Here is an 18,077-nt window from a genome sequence, read left to right on the forward strand (position 1 = left end):
TCTTTACGCTATCTTCGTATTTTTGGATTCTTTTTTCATTTTGCTTTTCTGGTTGGGTGTTTTCTGCTTCTTGGCATTCTTATTTTATATTCTGTAATGTCTGATTTCAATATCTGAATTCTCAGAGGCGAAGTTCTGTTGTCTCTGCTGACTCCCGGTGGCCTGGTAGTTTTCGCCGGTGAGCTCGTGTGAGCCCTGGGTGTACCTGCAGGGGCTCTCTGCCATGGGTGTGGGCACTCCTGCATGTTCTCGGGGGGCTTGTCAAAATGTGGTTCTTAAGTGCTCTCCACTTGGCCCACTTTTAGGGTTGTATCTGCTGTGGTCCAACTGCAGGCTTGTTTACCACTTGCTATAAAAAGCTCAGTGTGCCGTCTGTGACACAGCCCCCCTGCTTGCATGGCATTTGCCTGGGCCCCTCGTGTCACTCCTGTGGGACTGGGGACCAGGCCAACACAAAGCTCATGCTGCTTTGCTGTGCCATGAAGAACAAGTCCTGTCTCTGACCCAGGAATCTCACGACCTCAGCCAGCACCCATGAAACACTAAGCCTGATGGGTAAGTTGGGCACAAGCCCAGACTGGAAGCCAGTTTACTCCTGCAGACATGCAGAGCACCTCACCCCCAGCACAGGTCATGCAGCCAGTGCAGATACAAACTCTCCATCGCTGTGACACAGAGGGCAGGTTTGTGGTCACAAATCCCAGGACTTTTATTGCATTCTCCTGGGACCCCATCTGAATGCAGACAGATACCTTTTCCATAACCCACGAGGACCCGTTTCAATGCCCTGTCTGCGTGGACCCATAGTGTGACTGTACCACCCCTGGGCTGTACAAGCTGAGGGGTCCTGGCTCCCTCATTTCTGGCCCCTGTGAGCTCAACTGTGCACGTGAAGAAATGTGTGGTGTCATCTCCAGCGTTCCTACTGTTTGTGCTGAAGGGTTTTTCAGAATGCCCGCCAGTCCCTCACTGCTAGGAGCGCTACGTGACACAGTTCTATTAAAGATGATGCAAGATCATCTCCTGCCATCATCTGAAACAGAATGTTTTGATGATATTAAAGATTTAATTATCGTTCACCAAGCATTTAAAAAACCATCAACATGAACCTAGTACTGTGCTGTCTAAATATGGAAGGAATTATGAGCAAGGGGAGAAATTGGTTGAGACATCCTGCCTTCCCCACCTCAAGACTGTCACCAAACAGATGGCCTGGAAAGCCAAGTCCATCAGCATCCTCCGCGCAGCTTGCCATCTGTCTCTGGAAGTCACCTGTTGGCCTTAGGAGACCCATGGGAAACGAGCCTGGGCAGCGGCCAGTCTTGATGCAGGCTTACCTGTCTGGACCGTTCCAGCAGCACTCAAATTTGTCGAAGATGCAGTCATTTTCGTACAGAGAACACAGCTTGCTTCGAAGGTATTCGTGGACCTTAATGAGATCACAGGATGGTTAGAAAGCGTCATGTGTGAGATGTGGCGTGTCCTCGCACAGAGGCCTCACCTGGTGGGTCTCGACGGGCCGGCTTTCCATGTTCAGATCCCAGACCTTCACCGACAGGTAGTCTCGGGTCATCATGTACCGACCACTATGGCTGAATTTCACATCGGAGATGGAGGAAATTATTTCTGAGAAGAAAGACCTACTGCTGGGATCTTCAGGTTCTTCAAAAACTGAAAAACAGTATTTTCGACTTCTGTTTAGAAACTGGACAAATCACTTTGAAGTCCCAGCAGGACCTAGGCCCTCCCTGACACTTCAGAAGGCTACTGCTCAAGCTTCTGATCTCCAGGCACTTTCTGGTGTTCCACTTCTGTGCTTAAGACGTTTAGGCAGGCCTCTCAGTGCCAGAGAGCGACAAGGGGCAGCATCAGAAGCACGGGCCCCGATTCCACCCAGCTCAGGCCCAGCATGTCCATGCAGGAGGCCTCAACTGCTACCTGGAGAAGTTCCCCACGACATGCTGACTGTGTCCTGGGTAAGGCCCTGGGCTGGCTGGAGGCTGTTACTGCACAGACAGCTGCGTGTCCTTGTGGCTCAGGCCCTAGCAAACATGCCCAGCCTTGCCCCGTCCCTATCACTGGAAGTTAAGAAATGGCATCACATGAGAACGCAGGTGCCAAGCTCAGGGCGGCTGAGAAAGTGCCCCCACATCTGCTGAAGGTTTGCCGTTCCAGCAGCTCAGACATCCTGTCTTCCCCACCTCAAGACTGACCACAACCTCCACATGGTCCAAGTTTCAATAACCACCCACTTCAAGGTTTGTTTTCACTACTCCATGGTCATGATCTACTGACAAAACTGGATCGCTACTTTCAGGAAGGTCCTCATCTTCCTTGGCAAATCTTACTGTCTCCCAGTTCTGCTCTCTCGGCAGTGAGTCCATGGTCTTCCACCCGTGGCGTCATGGAGGCTGCGCCTGCACCCGAGCCCTGGCACTGCCATGCTTTCAGCTCAGTCACCTTTGGGCAAGGAGGTCGGCATGTTCTTTCATTTTAAGCTGCTTTACTTTTTTTTCGAACCTGTACATTTGTTGGCGCTGTTTGGAACAGGACGGTTTTTACTGGGGCACACCTCAGGATCCTCCAGCAACATCTCCATAACATACATCACATCCTCAAGACATGTAGGATGATTTTCTATAAAGTTGGGCCTATTCTTAATGGGTAAAAATAAAATGAACCCACAACTTTCTTTACCTAGGAGAGTCAAGGCTTGGGATTGAAGTGCTAGACTTTCCTGAGAGACTGGCTGCCAGTCCAATACAGCTAACAGCTGAGAAGGGTCACAGGGCAAATGCATCCTGGAGGCCCAACCCAGGTCCCTGTGACGATGCACCGAGATCGGGGGCAGAGCCAACCTGTGGTGGCTCCAACACGAATGTCTCTGGGAAGCAGGACCTCTTGGCAATGGCCCATGACTGATGGAACCAAGGAGGCCACAAGTGGGCCCAAGCGTGGGGGCAGAAGAAAACCTTCAGCCTTTGCACACACTCCAGAGTCTGGACAGGATTTAAATGAGCTGTTTCCAACAGGCGGGCACTTACACTTAGAGTGTCGGTCGCATAGGGCCGAGGAGCGCATGTCACATAGTCGGATGGTCCCCTTGCTGCTGCTGTACACAAACACATTGCACTGGTGTGGATGGAACTCTGCTGCGGTGATCACCTCCGTCAGCTCCTCCATGTTGGCGGGCTTAATGTCCACGATGTCTGGAAGCGCGGTTAAGGCAGAGCGCCTGGCGGTTTTAGTTAGTCCATGTCAAGCAAGGTTCTCCCCGCAGTGAGGATTAAGAGATTAGCTGTGAGGGAGCCCTTCAGTAAGAGGATCCACACGGATGCATTAAGCAGACTAGGATAAGGGGCCTGACAGGGCTGGACACACTGACACACACACACACACACACACACACACACACACACACTCTCTCTCTCTCTCTGTCTCTGTCTCTCTCTCTCTTACCAGTGCTGCTTTCCTCCTGTTGCTGCTTCAGATGTTTTATGAAGCCTTCATATAGATCACACAGATTTAATAACATAAATAAGAAAAGCAAGCAAGCACCCACCTGCACGAAAATCTCATGCTCTATCCATAAATAACCACACACACACATATATACCACACACGGTATCTCCAATTTCCAAAAGATTCTGCTTTCCCAAGTATCTGACATCCAGAACTTGTGCTAAACAGTCACCCAGGGTCACATAGTAGGTCGCCAAGTATAGCCATCACTGTAGTGAAAAAACAAGAGCAGACGCTGCCTCTCAGATGTGTCCTGCCACACTGAGAAAGCTGACACCTGGGCGACAGCATGGCAGTGACCCCAGGGCTGTGCAGGGAGGGGACCCAAGGAAGTTCCGGGCATGAAGCCGTGAGTGCCAGAGAAGACTCCCAGCAGGCACAGGGCAGCTGGAGCAAGAACCAGGGCCACAGATGAGAGCGCAAGGCCCAGCTCTTAGCTGGCCAGCTCAGAAGCAGGGAGCCCAAAGGCACACTGAAGGGACAGTGGTCACCGGAGGAGCCCCAGGGCGGCTGTCAGAGTGCAGAAGGGGCAGGGACAGGGCACTGGGCAGGCGGCTGAGCATCTGGAGAAGCACATTAGTCCCTATTTCTATCATGTGATTAGATCAAAACTATGTCTACAGTGTTCATAGAAACAACTAAGTATAACAAAGTATGTTTTATAATCTCTGTCACAGGAAAGGGTGTGTGAAGCATGATTATGGGACAACCATTGTTTAATAGGCAATGAAAGGTACGATTGTATAAACCTAGCTGATTTGGTTCAGTGGATAGAGCGTCGGCTTGCGGACTGAAGGGTCCCGGGTTCAATTCTAGTCAAGGGCACATGCCCTAGTTGCGGGCTCGATTCCCAGTAGGGGGCATGTAGGAGGCAACCAATCAATGATTCTCTCTCATCATTGATGTTGTCCTTCCTCTCTGAAAGCAATTAAAAAATATATATATGTAAAAGATATGATTGTATAAACAAACCCTTTGTGTATTAGAGTTCTCACAGATCATTAAGGGAAAACAGGAGCTTCCAACAGGAGAAAAAATGACAAAGGACAGTAAAAAAATAAAAAAATGGATATTAACTTAATAGAGATATATGGCTCCAAAGACTGTTACATATAATACAGGAACACGTGTATAATTAGTCCTGCAATTGTAAGTCTGTACTCCCACTGACATGGAAAGATGGTCATGTTAAGAAAAAAAATGAGGTTAGGTGGGGTGAGGCAGAAGAGAACAAAGGGAGGAATAAATGGTGATGTAAGGAGACTTGACTTGAGGTGATAAATACACAACCCACTATACAGATTATGTATTGTAGAACTGTTTACCTAAAACCTATATACTTTTATTAGCCAATGTGAACCTAGTAAGTTCAAATAAAAAATAAACGAGGCTAATAGCCATTGCATCACTCTCTCTAGTTTTTACAATAACCCCAAGAGGCACATTCTAGTCCCTCACACCTTTACAGAGGAAGATGCCAAGGTCACTGAGCTGAACTTGGGCCTCCTGATCCTCCCGGGTGCTGGGAACTTTACTATCACTGTGTAGAGAACGAGCCTGGTGTTTTCAAAACTTAAAAACTTGTGCACAGAGGCATAAAACGCTTGGAAGGATATGCATCCAACTACTTACAATGGCATCTCTGTTGAGCTGGACTATGGGGGCAGAATCTTCCTTCCTCTCTATATTGTTTCAATTTTATTCAGAAGAAGAATGATTAAAAATCTAAGGGTTTAGAGAATAAAGAAAAAGCAGGGCATGAGCATAAGTATAAGTATCATAACTTGGGAAGTTTTGCCCAGTTGAAGAAAGAAGAGAACAGGGGAGCCAGGCACACTGCTCCTTCCCTAGGTGGGGTGGGGCACTCGAGGGCCGGCCTCCTCTAACTGTGACACCACAGAGACCTCTGCACTGTCTGTCAGACAGCTTCATAAACTAAGTAACCACGTGAAAAAAACCATCATCTCAAGTCAAGGACAACAGCTCATAAAAATTAAGTGTGAAATGCTAGAATTTAAAGTCGTATAGACTCCATTTCCTGAGATTTATGTGAGTAAAAGGCAGATAGGCACATGCCAAACCATGAGCCTCAGCACAGCAGTAGTCAAGACTGCTCTGGCCGGCTGGACAGCCAACACTCCAAAATGTGGAAAAATGTGACTGAAGCTACTTGATTTCATAGGGTCCTTATTTTCTGGGAAAATCAGTAACTTTTAAAATGTGTGATCAGACAATAAATTTAGATTTTCATCCTGAAAATGATAGCATATATCACTTAAAGGATGAATTTTTTACTATTCCTTAAATTGCATGTCTTCCACGATCAGTCACTTCTGGGGTTGGGTACTTAAATATCATTCTAACCAAAGCCAGTACTTCCTATTAGCAAATTTAGTAACACCTCTCCTCCCCGCAAAAGCAACGCTGAACTTTCAAATACATACTACATAAAACTGCTATGATTTAACCAGGAAGCAATGGACTTGAGATCATGCCCAGCAGTGGAAACTTTTCCCAAAGGTAGAAAACAGTTCCATTTCAAGGAACAGACCCTTTAAACCATAGAGAACTTACATCCCTGGCTGCCAGGCAGCAAAGACTGGAGGGGGGTATAGCGCTGAGAGCTCCCTATCAAAGAACAAGCCTAGGAAAGTGCGAGACCCGCCCGATGAAGGATACTAAAGCTTCTATCTGTGATCTCTAAATGCCACAGATTAATTCTCAGGTCATCTGCAGAAAGATACGTTTCATGATCACTGTTTACGGAAATGGAATTTATATGGTATGTGTGAGCATTTGCAAAAATTCGTCGTGGACTTGCTTCTACCATGAGGTCCATGGGTTTCAATATTGGGACCTAAAAATGGAAGGAAACAGGAATTCAAAACAAGACCACAGCAGCATATAATCAGAACACACAGCAGATAACAAAAGAGACGAATCTCCATTCACAGTTCAGTGACAGTTTTGTAACATAACACCCTAAATAGCAAGTGACAGGGCTATGGAAATAGGCTACAATATGGGAGGTTGTCTATTTCAAGCTGCTCCTCCTGGCTGCCACTACCAAGGCTGACACCTTCTTGTGGAAGAAAAAATTAAACTAGCACCTGAACAAACTGCCTTCAGGACTCTGATGCCTGATGATGTGGCTTCACTGTCCTGCCTGTCCCTGAGGCTATGGGAGGCTCAGCTGGACCCTCCCTGCCTGCTCTCCTGGGAGGGAGCTGGAGCATGGACCTTCCCTTCCCACCACTAGTGCCTGCTGCTCCACACACACAGCACAGCAGCGGCGGGGTGAGGGCTGGCGGAGCACACAGGAGGGGTCCTGGGAGCTGCTGTTTCTCAGTCGCACTGGCTGCTGCACTTGTGCCCTTGGGGCTGCTCAGTCACATGGCAGGGACATTTTCGGGTGTATCCATTATACCTCAATAAAAAGTTTTAAAAGGGGGGCACAGAAACCCTATCTCTTCCAGGGAAGAGGGGACCTACACTGAAATGGAAATAGCGGAGAGGTGTTCGCCAGGCGAAGGAAAAGAGGAAGGGCCACAGCCTGAAGGAGGGGCTCAGTCATGGGTGACAGTGTCCACATGTGATAGAAAGAAAAAAGGACCAACATCACTGACATCTAGCAGAAAAGGAGCTTTAAAATCCAAACAAAAATTAGTGATAGTACTTGTTATTTTTGTAATTTGAAACCAAAAGGTAGTGCCTTAAAGGACAAGAAGGGAAATCTCTCATTTTAGTCTTCTCTGGCCAAAATTCTTTGGGAAATGTGCACAAAGAGACTTCTCTCAGTTTTTTTTTTAAATTGATTTTTTAGGGAGAGGGATAGAAACATCAATAAGAGAGACCCATCATTGACTGGCTGCCTCCTGCATACCCCCCACAAGGGATCGAGCCTGCAACCCAGGCATGTGCCCTGACTAGGAATCAAACCGGTCATCTCTTGGTTCCTAGTTCGACTCAACCACTGAGCCACACTGACCGGGCAACTTCCCTCACTTTAAACCAGTTAAATGCTGACCACACACCTGCTTTCTCTAGAATGGGACATGTTAGCCCTATGTGGTTTGGGACAGGCCTGGCATACCCCTCCAATACATACATGTCTCATGTCTAGTAACCAAAACACAGGACAACTGAATACTTATAATAGAAGACACCTTCCTCTAATTAATGAGGCCTGTTTTCTAACACTAAAATAATTTAAGAGGAAAAGAAAATTTAGGAAAACCAATAGTTCTCACTCTTACCCAGTTAAGTTTAGACAACTTAAAAATCCATGTGAACCTCTAGAGGCAGTTAGGGGGCACACACAGACCTGAATTCACAGGTGCGTCAATGTAGTTCCCCAGCCTGTGACCCCGTACCCCACCCTGCGATAAAGAAGAGCAGTTTATACAGAAACTGCTTTTCTCATATGCTTCACCAGCCACTAAATCCACGTTTTATTCAGGCCAAGCACATAAAAGCAGCCTTGAATAAAACCTAGATTGAGCCTAATAAGACCTATAGCTTTTCCAAAACAGGCATGTGGGTATCACGTGTAACAAGCAGGCATGGTCAGAAGGAGCTTCGGTACTGAGAAAGGGTGGTATGCTCAGGTGGGCGGCAGTGCTGGGGACAGGTTGGGGCAGGAGAAAGTGCACCCCACATGGTCCCATCCTGCTCCCATTACACTTGACAGTTTAAATGAGCAGCTCACAACAGTGACTGTACCTTAGTGTCACTGTCACAAACAGGGACCATCTACATTGTCATGAACCACAGATCCAAAAGCAGAAGCATGGGCATCAGAAATCGCCAGCTGGATCACATCCTGGTTCAAATTAGGGTTCTGTAAACTCAATTTCAGCATATTACCCAGCTTTCCTGGTCTCAAACCCCCAGAAACAGGGCAACACTATCGACCTAAGAGGTCTTACGGTGACTGGCCCATCCTGCATGTCTCCTTGGCAAAACATCCCAGTTTTCCTAACTGCTGTGGCACTGTCTTTGCTGCTGGGCTGGGGCTCCATCCTGTGCACCCATCACCCCAGCACCCCGCTTGCACCCAGTGCAGGAAAGCAGAGGAATGGCATTACACAGACAAGCACACGGCCCAGTGTCACTACAGTGGGCCAAGTGGGGGAGTCCTGCAGCAGTGTCCCTCTCTGCAGAGCCTCTGCTACAGTCTGAACGTGTGCACTACCAACCATCACCTGATAAACAAGTAAACACATTTAGAAACACAGGCAGCTTTGTGTCGGGACCCTCTGCACCACCATGGGTGCCCATCTTCCTGCGCCGTCCTGTGCACAGTGGTACTTCTCTGGGGTCGTATGAGGCATGCCTGACCATGACTCACGTGTTTTACCTCCTTCACGGTTTGTCATATTTAAGATACTATCCATGGCATGCACCTCCCCCTCTCCCTCTCAGGGCAATTATAAGACACTGAGATTTTAAGTTTGACTCAATCTCATAGATGTTAAAAATGTGAAAAAACTTAGGTATCAGAACTGATGAAATATGGCCATTTCATTCTATACCCAGCGCACGAAAAAGGGAGTGGAGAATTCAACAATTAAAAAAGTAACGATGCTCATGGACTGACAGGCAAGGATTCTGAAGCATTAGACCTGCCTCAGTTAACTCAGAGAAAATCCAGCTAAAACCACCAATAAATGCATCTTGGTGGCCTGTAGCTCATCTTTCAATCTGCAACCTGTGCTATGTCACCTTGGGAGGTGTTCTGAATTCCTCCTGGTCGTCAACCCGCTATGTGCTAATCTGAACCTGTACAGTGAAAGGCAGTGGATACATTTAGAAAGGCTGCTGTTGTGGAATTAAATCGGAGTCTGTTCTTCAGTATTACTGCATTTTCTGAAGCTGATGTGTGACGTTTGCTCTTGTGAAATATGAGGAATCCCATTTCTAACATGCATACATACAATGACTCTATTGTATAAATAACTTTCTGAATCATGAAGGCAGATAATAGCTGACTTAGGCATTATTATTGATCAATTTATGAAAAATACTGATAGTTTAAAGAAAACGGAATGTATACCCGCAGTGCTGTAATTCTAAATGGGTCTCGAAGTCGTCCATCTTCATCTTTCAAGTTATAACCTTCTGCTCTTTTATCCCGTTCACTTATTTTCCATAATTTAATAGTTTTATCTGAAAATAAAAACCTCATTCTCCATATTAAAAGAAAAAACCATATTATCATGCACCACTATTAGTTGGGTATTGTGCTAGAGAAGTGTGTATTTCCAATTATGGGTGGACACTCGTTTCTTACATAAGTAACGGTGTCAGAGCTGAAAATGGGGAGGGCACCACTGGCGCTTGGTCCACGTGTGGAGCGTTTTCTTTTCCTTTTCTAAGGATGTGGTGCTGGGAGAGTGTGTGTTTGCATTATTTGAATTTTCAACCTATCACTTGTTTCCTAGCTAATAATTACCCTCCCCACAAAGTTTAAAGCAGAAATAACTTCTATAATGGGTTAAAATAAAAAAACAACAACCTACACATAGAAAATGAAATTATAACTCAAATAGCCATTAAAAACAAAAGTCTTACCGTTTGTAGAGAGTAGAAAATGAGCAGCATTCTGTTGTGGTAACCACCTAATTTTATTAATTTTTTCCTCAATTTCTAGACTTTTCAAATAATCAAATTCTGGTTCATGACTTTGAAAGGTACTGTAAACATTATATTCTCCCCTAGAATGAGGGTGGCTTTTATTCTGCAAGAAAATATAAAGCTGTTTTCATAAACAAGCACAGTGTAGGGGAAATGTTAGCATTACCACTTTGAACATCAAATGGTCACACACATTTTTAAAAGTAAAACAAACAAAAAAACACCTGACCCCACCCCCCCCAAATGTACGATAGATGACAGTCAAAATTAACCTCCTTAGTAAAACAACAAGAAAGATGACCCCCAGTCCTTCTATTCTCCCTACTTCCACCAGGAGCCAGGGCCACACCATAGATGCCCCTTGGTGCCCCTGTCTGGTGATATGTACTACGGTACAGACCTCCATGGAAGAGAACAAGGGCTCGTTAGTCTCTATACTAAAGTTTTACCACAAAAACTTATAGAGGCTAGAATCCGGAGATGTAAAAGTAACTGCCCACTGATCTACCAGGAAACAGGAAGGCAAGGGACCTAGTCATGGGTTTCTCAGGGAAAAGCAAGACAGGCACTCTGCGAAGAGACCCCAGGCCGGGCTAGCACACCTGCATGGGGAACATTACGTTTGATCCTTTCTCGGTGCTCTCGGAGACTCTGATAAGCCCCCAGAACTAAGGGGGTGGGCAAGGCTGGGCTCATTCCCATTCCCTTTCTCGCACAACTGAAAACAAGGTGTTTTTCTCCCTGGATCCCCAGAAAGGGACACGACCTACAACCAGTGCCCATAAGAGAGACTCACTTGTGGGCCCCTCCCAGGTCTGTGTTCTGAAGATACCTTCCCTTCCTGCACTGACAATGCAGCCCTCAGGGGGTGAGGAGGCAGAGAGAACAAATGCCCCCCCCCTCCCCATCCCAGCAGGTCTCCTCGGCAGTAAGTACCCTGCACAGCCAGACCACAGGCTGGGGCTTGTGAAGTGATGTCACGGACAGCCCCTTGAATGAATTACAGAAGGCATGGGGACTTGACCAGGGATCAATGGCTGGATGGCAGTGAGCTGAAACACAACTCCCGGAGATAATTTTGGTAAGACGATTCTGCATGATTAAAGTGATATCAGAAGGGTTGACTGATTTCAACAGGTTTGTGGACTGTAAGTTACTGACCTCTTGTTCCCGCTGAAAAATAACAACTCTGCCTCCCTTGTCTCCTGTTGCAAGAAGATCTCCAGAGTAATTAAATTCAACAGTTGAGATAATGTCAGCTGTCAATAAAATACAGAGACAGTTTACCAGATTACAATTGTGGGAGAAATCACAATGAGTGTAAAAAAATCAATAAAAAAGGTCAAAAGACAGATAAACATATATAAAACTTTCTCCCTGGATAAAGCCAAATTTTCCTAAGAAACTTTTAATTACCAACCAGCCACTACTCGGTTCTGGAACCAGAGCCAACAGCACATATGAAGTTAAGGTTTTGCCCAAAGGATAGAATACCTAGTCCCTGGTGCACCAGGATTTATCTAGACTGGGTTGTCTTATACAAGCATGTACGGTAGAAATTTAGAAAATTAATACTGAAAAGAAAAAAACTGGTTCAAAGAGACTGTTGCCTAATATATAATGCCTGCCTAATACTAACTTTTAAAATATATCTGATTGTTACATAATATTAACAGAAACGTTGTAAATTTTATGCAGTAACTTTTATTGGTTTCTGTACGAAATGACATTATGGACAGTACAAGTTCTATTCCCTTGTCTGGATGAAGTCATTACTACTGACAATGATGACCCATTACCTAGTGAAACTATGTTGGTCAAAACTGAGACTTCTGATACTATCAACACAAAGACCCTGGACATCAGCTCCCCAGGGGCAAAGCCAAGTTTTACCAAGAGAACAAGGCCAAGTGCTGGAAGAAACACCCCCTATAGACTCTGGAGGAAATTGCTTTCTCTGCAGTTCCTGCTTAAGTGCTGACTGAACCACGATATGGTCTCCCAAGGGGCCACAATAGCTGGTTCTATGACCACAATGAGATTCAACCGTCTCAAATGCCTCAGAAAATCTCATCTCTCTGGCTGCTCTGAGAAAGGGCTGTTTTACTTCAAACTGTTCCCGCTGCTGGCCACCACCACCAAGGGCATATCCACCAGCAAATGCCAGTGACTGCTTGGGCTGTTGGACTACTGAAGTTGGAGTGCTTAAAGACATACTGCTGAATGGCTGTCATATATGACATCTGCATCAGAAACAGACCCCAATGTTGAAACCACTTGAAGACTGCCCCTCCAAAGTGGCCACAATTTAATACAATTCTTAAAGGTATGCACAAATATTTTCATCAAAGAGTTATAACAGATGATTTCCTATTGCATTGGCACTGTTTACTGACTTATAAAAACATACTGAGTTCTATTGCCTGGGATTTCGTTTTTCTTTAAAAAAATCTTCAGTTAGACTTGGGAAAAGGACTAGGCTTCTTGTTTGAAGTGTCAATTTTTAAACTAAATCATTCAAAATAACCTAATTTGCTTAAATGAAACTGAAATATTCTGTATTGGACTAAAGGGGACTAAATTATTCTGTACTGGACTAAAAGAGACTACATCTATGCCATTTATACCCAGGAGGTGTATCATATAATTAATGGTACTCTACCCTTGTCAGTGATTTTCAAACTTCATAAAAATGGACTAAATCTTTTATTTTTATTTTTTAAATTGATTTTGAGAAAGTCCTAACCAGTTTGGCTCAGTGGATAGAGCGTTGGCCTGTGGACTAAAGGGTCCCAGGTTCGATTCTGGTCAAAGGCATGTACCTTGGTTGCCGGCACATCCCCAGTAGGGTGGTGTGCAGAGGCATCTGATTAATGTTTCTCTCATCGATGTTTCTAACTCTCTATCCCTCTCCCTTCCTCTCTGTAAAAAAACTCAGTAAAATATATTTTTAAAAAATTTGATTTTGAGAAACAGCCATGTGAGAGTGATATATCTATCAACTGGCTGCCTCCTGTACGCCCCCTACCAGAGATGAGCCCCAAACTAGGCATATGCCCTGACTCGGAATCGAACCAGCAACCTTTGGGTGCACAGGCCAATACCCAACCACTGAACCACATCGGCCAGTCCTGGACTGAATCTTTTAAAAGAAATCGCCCATTACTGTCAGTGGTGAGAAATCATTTTCATTAAGCTACATAAAAATGTATAAACCTAAAATTAGAAATACTGTAGTTTAGAAGAGCTCTAAAATAAAAATATTCAAACTAAATACTAAGAAAAAAACCCAATAAAATTTAAATTACCAACATTAATTTAATCTGATGAATACTTTACAAGACCAGAGTGACATTACAGCTAAGTACGACACTGACTGAGGGCACCAAGCGAGGGAGTTTGAAACTACTGTGTACTGCGCGATGACTCAATTCTGTTTTCTGTCTGAGCGGCCAGGAGCCCCAAACACAGCACAGCTGGCACCCCTGACCATGATCTGTGTGGCAATGGACGTGTTCGCACGGCAAGAGCAAGGCTCCTCTCTGATGTGTAAGCAGTGAGAGATGCCGGGCCGATGCAGAGCTCACTGGTGTCCACATCACCCTCACACCATGGGTAATGCTCAGCAGCCCCTGAGCACCCACCGCAGATTCTGAGTCAGTGTGGTGGGCCACGGGCAGCTGCTCCTCTCCTTCCCTCCCAACCTCAGCAAGGGGCAGACGGAAACTGAAGAGACCTCGTCCACAAGGCAACAGGAGCAGGGCCCCAACAAGGTCTCAGCTAGGAGATGGCTGCAAGTCTGTGCAGAACTGCTGGCCCCAAGCTTTTCCCATTCTGACAGGAGGGAGCACAGCTACTCCCACTCCTGTGTCCCAAATGCTGGCCACCAGGAATGAATCATTCCCACCATCCCCAGAGTTCCTTTCGGAAATGATAAAGTCCGGGAGAGAAGGCATCATGGGTCAAGCACATTAGGTCCTTAAAGAAATGACCCACCGCCGAAACCGGTTTGGCTCAGTGGATAGAGTGTCGGCCTGCGGACTGAATGGTCCCAGGTTCGATTCCGGTCAAGGGCATGTACCTGGGTTGCGGGCACGACCCCAGTGGGGGATGTGCAGGAGGCAGCTGATCGATGTTTCTCTCTCATCGATGTTTCTGGCTCTCTCTCTCTCCCTTCCTCTCTGTAAAAGCTCAATAAAATATATATATTAAAAAAAAAATTAAAAAAAAGAAAAAGAAATGACCCACCAAGGGCAGCCCTCAGCTGAAAAGCCCACCTGCACACACAAGTGTCCAAAGCGGCTCCACCTGAAACATGAACCCACAGCTCAGGACTGGCACACATGTAAGAGGAAATCCATAACAAAGAAGGAATTTGGAGGAAAGAGCGACAGTGCATCAATAAAATGTCATGCGACGCCATTTTTATTTGAAAGAGCAGCTGACCAACTATGGTGGTTCAGACTGGTATTTGGCAGCATTATTTTTGAAAATTTCTCACTTCATGGAAAACAATGAAGTGAGCCTCTCACTTCATGGAAACCAGTTAATTGCCAACTAAAGGCATGGTGCAGACATTCGTGCGGGGGTGGGGTGGTGGTGGTGGGTGTCCCTCAGCCCGGCCTGTGCCCTTTCGCAGTCTAGGACCCCTCAGGGGATGTCCACCTGCCTGCTTAGGCCTGCTCCCCTGCCCCTCGCCCCCACAGGTGGACATCTCCCGAGGGGTCCTTGGTGCTGCTGCTGCGCTCACCAGCCAGAAGCCAGGCTCCTGCTCCTAAGCACGGCCTTGGAGGTGGGGGAGGTTCCCGCCACCACCGCTGCACTCGCCAGAGGTCAGCCCAGCTTCTGGCTGAGCAGCGCTCCCTCTGTGGGAGCACACTGACCACTAGGGGGCAGCTCCTGCACTGAGTGTCTGCCCCTGGTGGTCAGTGTGCGTCATAGTGACCAGTCGTTCCGGTTTGGTCAATTTGCATATTAGGGTTTTATTATATAGGGTAAAATCCAAGCTTTCAATAGAAAATTAGAATTTTAGAAAACTAATATCAATTACTATTCATTTGACAGCCTCCACTGTAAGATTTTTCCGATGAGGTCAGTGGTGATATTAACAAGTGTGATTTTCTTTGAGCTTGTATAATGAAATGTATCATTTATATAACCTGAACAATTCAATGCACAAATATTTCCCAATGACCCAGGTGTGATGTTAGCAAACCACATGCATGAGTAAGAGATTTATTCAAAGTACAAGACAGAACTATGGATTTTGATGTAATGGAATAAAAAGTTTCAGGTTTCAAAGCATAACTAAACTTGAGGAAAGCATCCCCCCTTCAGTTTCATTGTACTATTAAAGAATAGCTGCAACTATATGAGAAGGCTATTCCGTCACCCCTTCCTTTTCTAACTACGTGTAAGCTGAGGCCAAATTTTCTTCATATCCTATATAATAAAAGCCTAATATGCTAAGTGTCCGGTTGTCCATTCAACCAATCAAAGCGTAATATGCTAATGATATGCTAAGGCCGCTCAACTGCTTGCTATGATGTGCACTGACCACCAGGGGACAGATACTCCGACTGGTAGGTGAGCCTGCTGCTGGGGTCCAGCCAATCGGGACTGAGCAAGATGGGCCAGACATGCCCTGGAGTCCTCCTGCAGTCCCCCCCCCCGGCTGGCCAACCTCCCGACTCCCCTCCCCGCCCCAAGGCCAGACATGCCCTGGAGTCCTCCTGCAGTCCCCCCCACCCCCCAGCTGCCAACCTCCCGCATCCCTCTCCAGCCCCGAACATGCACCAGTGGGGTCCCTAGCCTGCACCCTCTCGCAATCCAGGACTTCTCGGGGGATGTGGGTTTTGGCCCAATTCTACAGGCCAGACCTAGGGACCCACTGGTGCACGAATTTGTGCACCGGGCACAAGTATTTCAGTCAGACCACTGCAAGAGGTTAATTGCAGAAGCAGATCTGAGAATCCAGCTATCTTCGACTAAGCCATATACTTACAGTTTGCAAAAAGTAAATACCATTCTCCTCACTAAAACTGTTTTTCATTTAAAATGCCATGTTAACATGTAATAGATTATTTTAAAGTGAAATAATGAAAATATTTTAAATTGTTGTTTTAAATTTAAATATAACAAATCTCGATACATATAACCCACAAGAACGAAAGCTCTCGTGTCCTCCTGGAACCAAAGGCTCCAAGAACCACTGGTTTAGCACAGGGCTGGCCAACTCAAGGGCACAATCTGACTCCCGCTGCTTTGTTAATAATGGTACTGGCCCACCATGACAACCATTCCTAAGTGGGTTCTTCCCTGCTTTCCTGCTACAAAAGCAGAGTTGAGCTTAGTAGTTGTAACAGAAACAGTGTGGTCTGCAAAGTAGAAAATATCTACGAGATACCTTTACAAACAAGTCGGCAGACCTCTGATTTAGAGCAGGCCCACATTTCCAGCCTTTATTATTGCAGTAAGTTTCTAATTGGTACTTCTGCCTCTGTTCTTACCCCAGAACCTCCATTCTCCAAAGGCCAGAGTGATCTCCCTAAAAAACGCAGTCAGTGTCACTACTCTGCTTCCCGTCGCTATCACTTCAAAGCACAATTCTAAGTCCGCAGCATGGTATTCAACGCTTTTATTCATCACCCTTTGGACCCTGCCAACCACACTGGTTTCCCAGAAAGCACCACACTCTCTCCAATCTCCCTCCATCTGGAACATTCTTCTCCTTCCTCCCTCTTCCTACACACAGCCTCACTTCTCCCCTTCACTACCCATACAAGTCTCTGTACTGGGCACGTCTATCATGTTTTCTCGAAATGCCCTGCTCTCAGAATGATGCAATGACCCATCTGCTTCCGTCTGCCTAAGCCAGGGGTCCTCACTACGGCCCGCGGGCCACATGCAAATACAAATATTGTATTTGTTCCGTTTTGTTTTTTTACTTCAAAATAAGATATGTGCAGTGTGCACATAGGAATTTGTTCATAGTTTTTTTTTAACTATAGTCCGGCCCTCCAACGGTCTGAGGGACAGTGAACTGGTCCCCTGTTTAAAAAGTTTGAGGCCCCCTGGCCTAAGCAGAGGGCTTTGTGCGGCAGGAACTGGGTTTCTCTATTCCAACACCCAGCACCAGCAGCCCTTCAAGACACTGTTCTGACCTTTTAAAATGAACTCAGCTAGAAACTAGCCCCCAATACCCTTCATTTTCTTAAGTTGGCTCCTTGGAGAAACAAAGAATAAGCTATTCTCCTACGCAAGACACCAGCTTTTAACAGTTATCAGGTACTGTGCTGCCTGTTTGCTAGAGATTCCCTGCATTACCCGGAATCCTCCCAACAATCCTGTAACAGTCACAAGGAACAGTACCCATTTCACAGAGCTGATAAATGGCAGGCGTACACCAAACCCAGAACGTCCCATGAAAACAATCTCAGCCACTTCATCTCCCAGTGCAGGGGAAAGTGGATAGTTGAAGGTTACAGTGGAACTTCTCAAAGCAGAGCTCAGATCAGAACAAAACTTTCAAGAACAAAGGCCTTATGAGCCACAAATCTAAACAAATTTACTACTCAAGTCCCCAGTCCAAGCAACCAGGGTACACATCTCCTTAAAGGACCCACCTGCTGTTAGCACTTGGTGACATTTCTTCCTCAAGGATGTTTGGGTACAACCAGTTTCTTTCTTTCTTTTTTTAAAAAATATATATATTTATTGATTTCAGAGAGGAAGGGAGAAAGAGATAGAAACGTCAATGATGAAAAAGAGAATCACTTGTTGGCTGCCTCCTGCACACCCCCTACTAGGGATCCAGCCGGCAACAGGATCATGTGCCCTTTAGCGGGAATCAAACCTGGGACCCTTCGGTCCACAGGCCGACGCTCTATCCATTGAGCCAAACCGGGTAGGGCGTTAAA

At 46.0% G+C, this 18,077-nt stretch overlaps 1 protein-coding gene and 1 long non-coding RNA gene across 2 annotated transcripts in view; both read right to left on the reverse strand.

Moving 5' to 3' along the window:
- Positions 1 to 10,219, reverse strand: part of PPP2R2D (protein phosphatase 2 regulatory subunit B, delta) — a 13,527-nt gene extending 3,308 nt beyond the window's left edge. Inside the window, exons 1-5 of the mRNA XM_006754928.2 lie at positions 10,096 to 10,219; positions 6,202 to 6,379; positions 3,045 to 3,209; positions 1,502 to 1,671; positions 1,338 to 1,429 (exon numbers count right to left, since the gene is read on the reverse strand). Of these exons, the coding sequence (XP_006754991.1) occupies positions 1,338 to 1,429; positions 1,502 to 1,671; positions 3,045 to 3,209; positions 6,202 to 6,379; positions 10,096 to 10,125 (635 nt within the window). The 5' untranslated portion in view covers positions 10,126 to 10,219. The remainder of the gene's footprint in view (positions 1 to 1,337; positions 1,430 to 1,501; positions 1,672 to 3,044; positions 3,210 to 6,201; positions 6,380 to 10,095) is intronic.
- Positions 262 to 1,331, reverse strand: LOC107185218. Its single transcript, XR_001516139.1, has 2 exons — positions 1,187 to 1,331; positions 262 to 1,033 (listed from the first exon to the last, which is right to left on the reverse strand). It is a non-coding gene; the product is annotated as an uncharacterized LOC107185218 (long non-coding RNA).
- Positions 10,220 to 18,077: the final 7,858 nt, after the last annotated feature.

The sequence above is a fragment of the Myotis davidii genome, unplaced genomic scaffold (assembly GCF_000327345.1).
Source record: "Myotis davidii unplaced genomic scaffold, ASM32734v1 scaffold72, whole genome shotgun sequence".
NCBI lineage: Eukaryota > Metazoa > Chordata > Mammalia > Chiroptera > Vespertilionidae > Myotis > Myotis davidii.